Raw genomic sequence first — 13,811 nt, 5'->3', positions numbered from 1 at the left:
TTCAAGTTCATTCTTTCAGTGTGAAATATATTTTTTACCCATTTACCATTATGCTCCCAATATTTAGATTAGTATTTATATTTGATGAGAAATTAGTTTTAGGGGTGACAGAAAAGACAGAAGGAGGTCTGACTGATTAATATGGAAATATCATAATCTATGGATACTTTGTTACTTATTTATTATAGACAAAAGCTCATTTACTAAAGCCTTCAAGAATATACATTCGTCTCCCCCATAAAAAAGGAAAAACATGTATTTTTAGATCAGTGATTTTTAAAATCCTGGGCTGCTATTTTTCTCATCAATGTTTTGTATTTAGAAACTAAAAATACAAAATTTCTCTACTGAGCAAATTGACATTATGTTTCGAAGCAAAGCTAAAAGAAATCAACAACCCTGTTCAGATTTGGAATGAGTTCAACAATTGTTTGAAATTAAAACATTAAGGAAAACTGTATTAAATTGTGATTCAATAAGCCAGCATAGCAAAATTGCTATTTACATAAATAAAAACATACATAGACAACCCAGACTAAAAGCAGTATGAGCCCACATGTACTGCTTCCTCTCTTCTGATTACATTTGCTTTTTTGCACATACTACATAATTAGATTTTTTTGGTATGTTTACCAGACTATTCACTGTGTTTTTTATGACACTATAGTGAGTCGGCATATAAAAGAGTAATGTAATATTAAAATATTTTCATATGTACACCCACATACATGCATTTATGCAATTAAAACTTTGTGCCTGTATCTATTCTTTCTTTAGGCAGAATATAAATTCCTTATGAAAAGGAGCTATGTTTTATAATTAATGATATTGCTGGTGCTTATTGTGGTATACAAAGCTGGTAATGAAAGAGTTCTTTCCTGAATTCCTTTCTTCATACAAGAACAAATAGGAATGGCATTACATATCAATCCTACCCGCCTGAAAGCGAAAGTGACCATCTTTGAAGGTGTCTCTGCTAAGAAACTGTAGGACATATCCTCAGTGAATAAGAAAAGACAATGTTTCCAAGCCACAGGTTTCCCTTTGTAACCAAAAGTTACAATAAGCATATGAAAAGCAAGAGCTTTCAGAAAGAACTCTTTTATCATTTAACCCTTATCTGTTCATTTACTATTCAAGGTTATCATGAATCACATGGGTAACTTAAGATCAGAAAGAAAATGAGATACCTAAATATTTGCCATCTACTCTACCTAATCTTTAGGCAGCACCACACAGAACAAGGGCCTGACTTTTTAAAAAGCTGGTGACTATGGACTTAAATACAAGATGCTATGAATTGCACAAATTTAAGACAAAAACATGGGCTTGATCAAAAGAACACATGGAAAAAAAAAAGAACACATGGCCTGGTATACAGATTTGCCACATGCAAACTAAAATAAATCTTGTGTATTTTATACGTAGAAGGAAATTTGTAAAGCTCAGTATTAAAATGTAATTGGCAACTCTGACCTTGAGGGTCACTTTAGGTGATAAATATTATACCAGTGCTCAGATTCTGAGATTTATGATCTCATGTTCTTGAAAAAGGCCTAGCACCTCCGTGTTCCTGAAATAATTGATCTGTCTCTTACAAGTGTTATTTTCCTGAAACCAACATCTGTCTTAGGAAGAAAAGTACAAACTGATGAAAATACCCTGCTATATTTAAGATATCCAAAAGAGCTACCAGAATTTGCATCTAACACATTAGTATATTTATAAAAGTAGCTGAGATCATAAATTGATAAATAGCACACAATAGAAGACAAGAAAAAATAAACTGCAAAGACCTTTGTAAATATTTTCTATAAAGATTAACCACAATTATTAATTAAGAGTGAATGGCTTTTGTTTTTGTTTTTGTTTTAAATGGGTTCCACACCCAGTATGGAGCTTGAACTCATGACCCAGAGATCAAGACCTGAGCTGAGATCAAGAGCCCGATGCTTACCTGACTGAGCCACCCATGTGCCCCAAGAGTGAGTGTTTGGAAATGTGCTAACAAGACATGGTGCAAACCTATAGCTTACGTTTTTCTTCGTTTGAACAGAACCCCACGATATGTTTTCAACTTGGGAGGTTTTCCTTTCTTTTGTTTCTTTAATGCAATCACAAACACTACTCTAGCTTTGATGAGGGAACAAATGGCTGGCTGAGGACAAAGCAAAAGGCTGACACCTTGCAAACTCCCCCCCACCCCACCCCACTCCTAGATGGGACATAAGTGACATTCTTTTCTTTCTTTCTTTTTTTTTTTTTTAAGATTTTATTTATTATTTATTTGACAGACAGAAATCACAAACAGGCAGAGAGGCAGGCAGAGAGAGAGGAAGGGAAGCAGGCTTGCTGCTGAGCAGAGAGCCCAATGCAGGGCTCGAATATCCCAACTATCTTAATGTTAATACCCTGCTAGAGGGCAAAAGGACCTTGGCAATGGCAGGGCCTCCTCTTTAGCATATGAAAGTTCTATTGAAACCTCCCTTTTCCTTACCTTCCCCAACCACATGGTACACAACCTGCCATCCCTCAACACCCTCCACCTCTGCAGCAGCTCTTCCTGCCCATGGGTCCTGTCCCCCTGCTTTAATAAACCACCATTTTGCACCAAAGATGTCTCAAGAATTCTTGGTCACCGGCTCCAGACCTCACCCCTACTGAACCTTACCTATATTCTACAACGTCATCAGCTTCACCAAAAACCTCTCAGCCAGCACTGTTGATTGCTTCTCTTCTTACACAGAAGATACACAAAATATTTTAGAAATCCACCAGAGAAGCAGGGAATAATTGCAAATCTGAAAACAACTGTAATTATGAAACTTCTAGCTTCAGTGGAAAATGAACATAAAATTCTGGGTCTGTCTACAAAGAAATATCTGGCAGATATTATTGATTCTTCTACACACGACTAAAGGTCCCACATTAAGCTCCATGCTCTATCATAAAGTAATAATTACAACAACGCCACTCTTTGCATTTACTGCATACCTGGTGCTGTTGTGCTTTATACCTATTAACTCCTGCAACGCTCACGATGACTTTGTAAGGTAGGTACCACGATTAGTGTCCTTTAATGAGGAAACTACCGCAGAGAGATAGAAAGAAATTGCCATAGGTCGACAGCAACTGAGAACTTGAGCTTGGTCCCCAGAGCCACGCTTCTTTCTTACCACTGAACTATTCGGCACTCCATGACTACGTCATTCCACTTTGTCAGGAAGAATTTAAAAAGCAAGAGCCAATGTGCACAGAAGAAGAATACGGCTATTCATTAATTCATTTAACAAGTACTTATTAGGCACTTACTACCCATAAAACTATGTATTAAGTTCCTTTCCAAAAAACATTTACAGTTAACTGGGTTTGTGTGTTTGTTTGTTTTTTCTACAGACTGCCCTAAGTAACTGACTGCTGGAAAGCAGTCAGTGTATTAGCACTTGGAGATGTCAACTAAATTAGCTAGAGAAGATTAACGGAAGCACTAAGAGCAAATAATATCCCTTGGAAGCAGTTTGTCCTTGCTGAGGAAGCTTTGGTTTTGCTGATTTCTTATTTAAACCTCTTGGAATGAATGTAAAAACTGTGAAAGTATGCTAAATGATAGTTATATCAGGACCAACTTAGTGCAGGGCAGTGATCAAACAAGGGTTAACTTTGAACAAAAAAAGTTTTGCCAGTTACCAACTGAAAGGAGCAAAGATGCAAAAGACAACCAACTCTAAACACATAATTCAAGCCTAACATCAAAAGACACTGACAGGGAGAAACAGGTGTTACCATGTTAACACCTACAACAGGCAAGATCATCAACTATTTGTTTTTGCTTTTTGGTTGTTTTTTCCTTAAAATGTGGAGAAATGAGAAAATGCTCATATATAATTACCAAACCTAACGAAAACTATATGATATACAATATATGTGAATGTGTAGGGCTCTGTGTGTGTGTGTATGTATACACATTTTTCTCTTATAAACATAACATATAGGACCCATTCTTTTATATTTGTAAGATTATTCTTCATGAAGTTCTAAAATCTTTGGACAAATTAGGAATACCAGAACAGTGGAACCTACGCATAGCCATCAACTTGAGGATAAACTCTCATATTACTGGTCAAAACCTTGTTATACTTAGAATTTATGAATTCACTATATCTCTCTTTAAATAATCTAAGGGCTCCTAAAAATTCTGGCTATAAAGTGAACTGTTAATTGCCAAATGTGTTCCTACTGACACACTATAGAAATTCAGCTCCTTGGAAGAAAATGGATTAAATGAAAATGCCCATAGAAGAAAGAGAAAATATTTTTAAAATAACATTTGTAAATGTTAGATCATTTTCCAAAATAAAAATAATATAACTCACACAAAATAAGAAAAAAAAATATGCAGAGAGACATACGGTCCTACTAAATAGAACAGAAGAAGGCACTTCTAAGTATTACTGCAGAATCCTCTGCAAAGGGTATTGTGTTGGCAAAGTTTGAACTATTAAAATAAACCAAAACCCCTATTTCTTTAATAGCCTCAATTTTGTTCTGTAGTTAGAAGATTTAGACTGATTTCAGGACATAAGTGAGGCAATTTCTAGCCAGAGGCAACAAAGCTCCTATAAATCTTTTCAAACAGCTCATAAACTGGCATGGCTACCATGGGTGTGGTTTCAGTCAAGAGCTATAATGCTTTGAAAGCTAAGCTTTACAACTAGGTGAACACTGTTTATGATGGGAAAACAAAACACGTAATCCAGATTATTTTCCAGCAAGGTTACTTCATGTCCCACCTGATGTATTAATCAAGTTCATATATTTAGAATCCTTTAGCTATGAATACCCTTTATCCACAATAATATGACCATATATATAACAAATCTTTGGTAATTAAACTGTGGAAGGCATTGTTTAATGGATGAAAAAATAATTAAAACAATGACAGAACAAACCTCACGATGTTAAATAGAAAACAACTGAATCCTCTCTGTTGACAAATAATTGGTCCCTGAGGAAGACACTTATTCACAAAGTCCTTAAATTCATTCTTCCATTATAAAATGGTACAGATAAAGGGCAAAGAAAAGTATTTTCCCAAATGCAGAGGGTACCAAGATTGTCTAGTTTATGAGCTCCGTCCACCCCCTTAGAAAACCAAATTTTTATTTTTTAAAATTTTTTTTTGAAAAGTTAATTTTTAAGTGCTGTCTCGGTTGATTTTCTTTGCATATCTGAGAGGGAGAAGGTGGAGGGCACTAGCTATGTTAGCATTAACCCAGCAGCCTGAGGCTGTTCAGTAAGAAAATAACCAGCTCAGTCAATTGTTCAGGTACTGGTGTTACTCATCCTGTGAACCTGGCCCAGAGAGCACAGTCAGGTAAATGATTTACACGTTAGACTGGCGCCTTCTGGTCACACAGTCCATACCAAACTGCCAAGAACAAAGGCAAACAATCTGTCTGATTTCTACAGCAATTCCCATAACTTTCATAACCGCTTAACTGAAGTCATGATTATAGATATGCAATCAGAAACACACCTGGATCCACCTGTCTGGGGCTTCTTCGGAGTCCATTGGTCCGTTTCTGTGCAGAAAAGTAAAACAAAGCAAAACAAGATTCCACATTATTACATTGTATTAGTACATAGTACTTTGGAAGGCCAATTAATGTTGCACTTCTTCCATTTAAAAGTATGACTAAATTTGATCAAAACATGTGGTTCTACAGTTTTTATAATTTAACCTTTTTGCTTCTCTAATAAGTCCTCCACTTGAACATCTGTATTTGATGTTGTTGATATTACGCTGTAGAAAAGAAACATCTTTTCATTTGCCATCTCTGGATATGATGACTGAAAAAAAAATTTTTTTGAAAGTTGTAATGATGACAGGAATTATGAGAACGGAGCCCAAGTAGCTATTCTTGGTTGGAAAAATGCTCCCAGCAAAGACATGTAAACTCTAAAACTCTAACTCAGCTATTTCTGAGGCCTGAGAGGTCAGAGACTGGAGAACTTCAAAACACAGAACTGAAGCTCTGACTTTAACACACACTCAACCGAGAATGGTGTTTTAATTATGGTCACTTGTATCTCCGTACTTGAAGAAACAAAATGGGCATGCAGCTTGTGAACCATGAAAATGGATTCTCATCACAGAAAAGAAAGCCATAAGAAAAATTATGCATTACATAAATTATAAATAAGATGTAAAACAAAAGAAATTTTCAATATTTGAAAAATGCATGGCTATGTATTCGATTTCACATGGAATTAAATTCATTTCCACCTAATAACTCTAGTAATCTCACTCATTAATAAGGACTTGATTATCACTTCTTATTATTTAACTGGATGAAATGCTGAGTCTATAACTATCATATAATTTAGATTTTCACAAAAGCAATTTTCTCCCTCTGTGTGTTGGGGTTTGCGCCTGTGTGTGGAGGAGACTTGGTTTCATTCAGAGTACCTGGGGCTTTGTTAAGCACACATTAGCCATGGATTTTTCCTATGATTCTCCCTGCTGTTTTCATTCACAAGTTAAATGGGTGAAATAGGGACTTACAGCCTTCTTAATGGCCTGGAAGCCCATCAGGCAGATGTTCAGGATTCTCAAGGTGAAAGCAAACTGGAGAACTTTTTTAAAAATTTGTTTTTAACCCAACTACTTTCAAAATGGATTTGTAAAAACTGAGCATGACCATTAGAATCAGCACTGAATCTGTGTTGAGCAAGATGGACAGCCATAATGGAAAAACTAATATAAAGAAAGCCGTTATAAGTGAGAAGAAAATGTCACACTGGGCTTCTTGGTAGCCAAGGCACAAAGAGGGGATGCATGAGAGTCAAAGATCCATAGCTGATAATCTGGAAGAAAGCCGCTTTCAGAGAAAATCTCTTTTCTATCTGAAATGGTAGAACATTCTTTAGAGCCCTCTCTATAAAGGACAAGGAACACAACAGACAATATTTTCAACAGAAAAATATATAATGATGATATCGGATTGTTATTTACTTCCTACATATCCCTTCACCGTCTTAATGTGCAGTAGAAGCTGTCTCTCTATGCTCTTATACCTTCTACTATCAAAATGCTCAGAGGCAAGAAAGGAATTCAACCTTTGTGGGTTCTATTCCTGGAATCCCTGAATTAGTAGCATTTAAAAATTCTAGATTTAAGGCATGCCTGGTGGCTCATGGTTAAGCGGCTACCTTTGGCTGAGGTCATGATCCCAGGGTCCTGAGATCAAGTCCCACATCCGGCTCCTGGCTCAGCAGGGAGTCTGCTTCTCTCTCTACTTGCAGCTCCCCCTACTTGTGTTCTCTCTCTCTCTCTCTGACAAATAAATAAAATTTTTAAAAATAAACAAAAATTATAGCCTTAAAATGTGAAAAAGAGCCCTTAAGTTGAAGACCAATGCTCTACCACCCTGAAGTTAGGATTAAATAGAGAATAATTTGCAACAACACAGATGGACCTAGAGAGTATAATACTAACTGAAAAAAAGTCAGAGAAAGACAAATACCTTATGATTTCACTTATATGTGGAATTTAAAAAAACAAAAATGAAGAAAGAGAAAAGAGAAAACAAGCAAAAAACGGACTCTTAACTACAGAGAACAAAGTGGTAGTTTCCAGAGGGGAGGAGGGTGAGGTGAGTGAAATAGGTGATGGAGACTAAACAGTACACGTGTCACTGTATTGTACACCTGAAACTAGTATCATACTATCTGAAAAAAATAGAGAACATTGTATAATTATTAGGAATATGGATTCTAGACTCAGACTGCCAGAGTTCAAATTCAGACCTTGTCACTTGGCACCTGCTATTTGATTCTGAACAAGTTAGTTCATATCTCTGTGTCTCAGTTTTCTCGCCTATAAAATGGGGATAATAATAGCATCACTTCATAGCATTTGTGGTGAGAATTAAATGAATCATGTGAAATCGCTGGAACAGTTCCTGCCATGCAGGAAGGATTCCTAAGTGACAGCTTATCATCATCATCGTCATCATCATTATTAACTTCATGGCATTTTGACTGTTTAAATACACATAAATTACAAGTGATTTTTCTAAGTTGTTGTCCTACTGCTTATGTTTTAGGTTTTTCCTCCTAAAAATCAGTGACCCTGAAAACAAACTTCTCTACAGGAAGAGTAGGCAGTGGAATTAAGACTTGCTGCATTGAAAAAAAAAAAATGTTTTCAGTTACTTAGACCAAATGCCTCTGGAGATTTAGTTTACTTCAAAAACATCAAAAAATTCATCTTAATATTTTAAGAAATTCAGATACGTTTAGCAGAGCATATTAAAACAATTTTAAAATGCTAATTTCCATTGTCATTCTGTCATTTTCCATCCAACACAGTCCCTTCCCCCACCCACATTCTCAAAAGCCTGGGAAAAGCCCCATGAGATCAGGAGAATTGATCTTCAGAACCTTCTCAATATTCTTTGATCAACCTAGAAGGGGCAGGGGAGGGGAAAACCAACCAACCTAATTTTACAAGCATTTGAGTTATTTCTTGCTTCATTACCTATCTTTCTCTAAAAGAACTACTTTCATCACCCAAGAATCTCTTCTTGCCTTTTGGGAGAAATTAAATTCTCCGTTGATTTTACCAACAAAATAAGCAAAGGTTAATTTGCTATGGAGCTGGCTTTCGTTCCTCTATCTGTTTTAAAGGTAGAAAAACCTTTAAGGAATGGATTTAGAGTACATACGTGTTAAATGGATACATATGAAAATCTTACTTCCTATAGCTAGAGACAGCTTCACTAGAGACAGGTCCACTCCAGAGTGGGACATGGGATGAACATCCCAGGTGTTGTCATGAAGGCCTACAGATGTTGCGGCTACTGAAAACTGACCTATTTCCCTTGAGAATGAAGTGTAAAATTAAAAATAGAAAAGTCACAATCATAGCTATCGAAAGGGGAACAGAATAGGACTACAACCTGGTATATGGAGAGAAAGAAGGTCTTCATGAGAGTGGGAGAAATGCAGCTCACAGAGCACATTGTTTATTTCTGGGAAGACTCCCGAGCATCATAAAGCATCTGCCTCAGAGAGGTAAACGGCTTTCCACACAGTCTTGGTGGGGAGGTATAAGGCGACAGATGCTTCTTAATGTTCTTTTGTTACACTTCTCCTTAAACCAAGCTAAGATTTCCAAATAGGTTGGCCAGTAACTATAATTACACATCCAAAATAAAGATTATTAGCAGAATCACACATTAAAGAAAAAATTGCACTTATTGTATTCAAAAGTTAAGCAAGTCACTAAACCACTGATGCTGCAGTTAAAAAAAAAAAGTCAATGTGAAAATTAATTCACTTCATAATAGGCTTCCATGTAATTTTTTAAGAGGATAAAATGCCTGGAGAGAATTATTTAGTATCATATGAAAATTATTAACCACTTCTTATTAGCACACTTTCTATAAATATACTCACTTCACCTCACTTAAATAAAATCAAGTGAAATCATCCTGTTTGGGAAAAAAAATGTTTTGTTTTGTAAAGTGGCAAAGTTCAGAGCTCTAAGAGGACTTCAATTTCCATAATATAAGAATAGCATGAGGATAAGAGAAAGGAAGCTGCCCTATAAGACTTTCACAGGCAGCGTCCTTATAGTCCTCATGAAAAACTTCACCGGTCAACTAAACACTGAAAGAAATTTCACATTAATTTATTTTAGCCCTAGAAGAACTTATATGAACTATTCCTTGATCTAGATTCTAGACTTTAAAATATAGTTAACTGAGACACCGAAGGGGTGCCTATGAGCCCCCTCACATCACTCTCACTATGTGCAAATTACACACTTATGCAAAAGAGAAGCAGAAACAATTACTTCTTATTTGATGTCTTACAGTACTTTTCATTATTTTTACCAATAGCACAAATGCCAGCCTATTAAAAAATATTACACCCCTCTTAATGATATATAATTATCTGTTAAAATAAATTTGTATAGAATTTTTCTGTCACTCTTCTACTCTGAAATTCTCAAGTTACTATACTTTTGGTTTCTACAAGTAATCATATGCATTTTATATTTTAATTTTCTCTGTGATAAGGTCACAGAGAAATTTAGAGGTCAGATAAGAAATATGCTATTTTTGGTTAAAGGCCAAGGCAATGGTCTAGAACCTGTTATATTTTTCACTCTTTCATATTTTTTTAAAAATAGCTTATCCTGAGAGGTGAGAAGGATCACACAGTTCTAAGCCATTAGACCTGAGACTGTGTTAAACCAAAAGAAAATGTTATCAGATCTTGCTTTGATCAATAAGACATGATACAAATCCTGTTTGTGTTTGTGCTCAAAACAGAAAACTACTAGAAATATGAATCCATATCCTTAGATGAACAATGTTAGAACTTTTCAGGACTAGCAAATGTTGGGCAGCAATGCAATGTTTCATGACAGGGACAGGTCTACCAATTCCCTGGGATGAAGGCTACCTTCCTTCTATATGAGCAGGATCAAAGATTTTCATTCCAATGAATACAGATAAACTGCAGGGGTTTGTGGAATTCTGCAGGAAACTAGGGAAAAGTATCCCCATATCCATACCACACACTGTTACAACATTTGAAATTTACCTGAGTAAGTACTAAGATTCTGAAAGGCTCCATTTCACACATATTCTTAAATATTCACATGTTTCCTCTACCTAAGATCTTCAGGCAGGGACTGACTGAAAATTCCTCTGATTTAACCTGTGCATTTCATTTACAAGCACTTGGTTGCTCACTCTAGTTCTGTTTCTATCCATTTTAAGAAGCACATTTCACATTCTAAAAGCTCAAGCCTGCTTAAGTTAGCCAACAACCTGAAATGCAAAAGTTATATAATAAAAATTGAAGAGTTAATCTTACCTCTGGTGGTTTGAGCGTCCCTGGTTCTGAAACAAATGTAAAAATTGGCATTGTCAGTGTAAGGTTATTTTGTTTGGTTAGCAACCTTAGGTTGTTCTCTGCAGCTTGGTAAAACACTGCTGCTTTGTTTCCCTAACTGATACTTGTAATATATTTCCAGGGTCCCTCAGGCTGGGCTAGTAATTGTTTTGCAACCCAGGTTCTCTTGCCTTATTGGCTTGTCAGGAAAGTGACTCATAGTTCTAAATGACTTCTAGGTTATGCTTAACTTTTTCAACTGTTGATTAGGCAATGTCAATCCAACCACATAAAGCTCCTTAAAACAGAGGCTTGCACTGAATTTACATGCATGAAAGAAGGCTAGGTGGGAACCTGTCTTTCAACACACCTAGTTTTAAGAATCCAGACACTCGAAGTTACAAAGGTATTTCACCAACTATAACAGTTGCAAATTTAACACTGCACAATATTGCACATGAATTTTTTTCTAATTAAGTGGCTATAACTCTTATTTTTTATTTGGGAGGAAATACAGTTTGCTTCAAAGAGAGAAATAAAGAACTGACAGAATTTGATTCCAATGATAATTTTCCTTTCAGCCTTAGTTTCCCTAACTGTAAATAGAAACAACAATCTCTTCATTACATTTAGTTCTTAAAAATGATAAGCAGTTATAAAGGGCCCTGAGATCTGCAGCTGACTATAGTGGCAGAAAGGTAAAGGGTCACTGAGAGGAAAGGCGCCCACTGTGCCTGGACACCTGGGGGCTGATGCTTTCCTTCCCCATTCCCAGGAGCACCTATTCATGTTATCGCTTTGCCAGGCTGTGAAGGAAAACACCTCATCATTTTGAGCCTACGCCTATCGTCTTTCCATCCAAAATGACCCTCTAAAGAAGGATCTAAGAACAGAAGAAATTGAGGGAAATATCAGGAAAGAACGGGCAGGCTGAAACAAGAGCTGTGTAAGCTGTTCCCATAAGACGATCCAAGAAGCCCCACAAGCAGAGTTCAAGGGGAAAATTCCGACCAGAACACAGGACGAGCTGCCACAGACTGCTTTACACAGGAAGCTGCCTGGGGCATGGAACAGAAGGTTGTTTTGCTTTGTTTTGTTTTATAAAGCACTACTCCTGATTAATGAAAATGTAAGACATGTGACCAAAAAGTCACCTTTCTGGAAAAAGTTAAGTCTGCATTCCTCTGTCAACTTCAAATCCCTTCACCCTGACTTTCACATGACTGCTTTCTCTGAAGGCATCTTTGACAGGTCTTGAAATTGGCCTTTCCAAAGGAGTATTCCTGGGCAGAAAGCTATTTCACTTCTTTCCCTCCTCATTTAGAAATATGCAATGTTTCAGAAGAAAGACTGCCTCAGAGGATCGGGTTGGGGAGAGGGTCTATATAAGTACCATTCAGCTGGATGCTATGTCCAGACTTCGAACCCCAGTTAGGTGAGCAGAGGTTCCTAACAGAGCAGGTGTGATACCTGTTTCACTGGTTTGACCAGGAAGACCTATATTCCATAATAGCCCTAAACTACTTTTTTTCTCCTACTGGAAGATTCTAGAGAAAGAGTCAGAACTAAGAGTCATAAACTGCAAGAAGCTCCAAATGGGAGAAGAGGTTAAGTTTTCCAGCCAAGGAGACTGAGGGAAGCTGGGACTATGTCCAGATGTTCTCTAAAGTGGAAAAACCTTAGGTCTTTTGGGTTCAGTATTCATAAATGAGCACGCAACCTAATTTCAATTAAAAAACTGTAATTTTTTTCTGACTCTTTGCATAGAAGATTTTTTATGTCCTTATGAGTAGATCTTTTATACTATGCTTTAAATGTTTCATATTTTTGTACAAACCCTATGATCAACCTTGTGGTAGCAGGGGAAACACCATGCTCTGCAGTGTTCATCTGGTTGCTTCCCTGGGAAGTTCCTGGGGAAGAGATGGTATCTCAGACACTTGCATCTCTTTACCCAGAAAATAATATCTAGGAACAGAAGACACTCACTGACAGGCTCTTCCTATCTTGTTGCATAGGGTTCAAGTGCAAGTTAGCTGGCTCTCTGTAGGAGTGAGCACCTATTACAGAAACAAGAGAGTAAGAGGTTCCAGCAAGGCTCGCATGGGACTAGTACAAAGCCAGAAGCAATCTAGACTGGGCTCCCCACCTTACTCAATCTCCCTCTTTCAATTACCCACTTCCTGTTGGCTTTAGCTTTCTCTAATGTCTCATCAAGCAAACCAGCTTTCCTCATAATTCTGACTAAATGTACTAAAAACTGCTCCACACAAAGCCTCTTCAGTATAACCCAAGTAGGAAAAATGGAAAAAGAGCTTTGTGCTAGATGCAACTCCAACTCTAAGGACACAAGTCTTACTTGGGGCTTACCTTTCCATGTCACCACCTTCTGTCCTCATGGTCACCAGGTCTACCCTTTACCCTGTCATCCAGAAAAGAGGCCCATGGACTTTGCCTGGAGAAGTTCACACTCTGATATTCTCCTGCTGGGCACAGCACATGAGCAGTGGTTCTTGAAAGTCTCAGCTTTTGTTTACTTCTATCACATGGTAGGGTTCTGTAAATTTTCTAAGAATAGGGCAAAACCCAAAAGACTAGAAATAACTCTTAGAACCAATTCTTATCCAGACTCCTTTAGTTATTACTTTTTATGTGCTCCAGTGGCCACAGCATTGAACTGTCTTCCTCCTTTACAAAGAGAATCTAAATTCTGATAAACCATATTAATGCAACAGATTTTTAACTTATACTAAAATAACAGTGAAAGAGAAAGGAAGACCCAACTACCCACACCACTTCATACGTTTTCAAAGTAAAAGCTTATACTGGCTAGAAAAATTGAATAAGGGTCTATTTCAATGAAATATTCTATGCAAAACTGCTCTAATTTTGAAGTCTCC

At 36.9% G+C, this 13,811-nt stretch overlaps 1 protein-coding gene across 4 annotated transcripts in view; it reads right to left on the bottom strand.

Moving 5' to 3' along the window:
• Positions 1-13,811, bottom strand: part of VAV3 (vav guanine nucleotide exchange factor 3) — a 361,263-nt gene that overhangs the window by 104,253 nt on the left and 243,199 nt on the right. For all 4 annotated transcript variants that reach the window (XM_032302316.1, XM_032302317.1, XM_032302318.1 and 1 more), the window contains exons 18-19: positions 10,894-10,919; positions 5,537-5,582 (exon numbers count right to left, since the gene is read on the bottom strand). In XM_032302316.1, coding sequence (XP_032158207.1) covers positions 5,537-5,582; positions 10,894-10,919 — 72 coding nt within the window. The remainder of the gene's footprint in view (positions 1-5,536; positions 5,583-10,893; positions 10,920-13,811) is intronic.

The sequence above is a fragment of the Mustela erminea genome, chromosome 10 (genome assembly GCF_009829155.1).
Source record: "Mustela erminea isolate mMusErm1 chromosome 10, mMusErm1.Pri, whole genome shotgun sequence".
Lineage (NCBI taxonomy): Eukaryota > Metazoa > Chordata > Mammalia > Carnivora > Mustelidae > Mustela > Mustela erminea.
The sequence above is the reverse complement of the archived record's forward strand: the minus strand, read 5'-3'. Positions and strand labels throughout refer to the sequence as shown.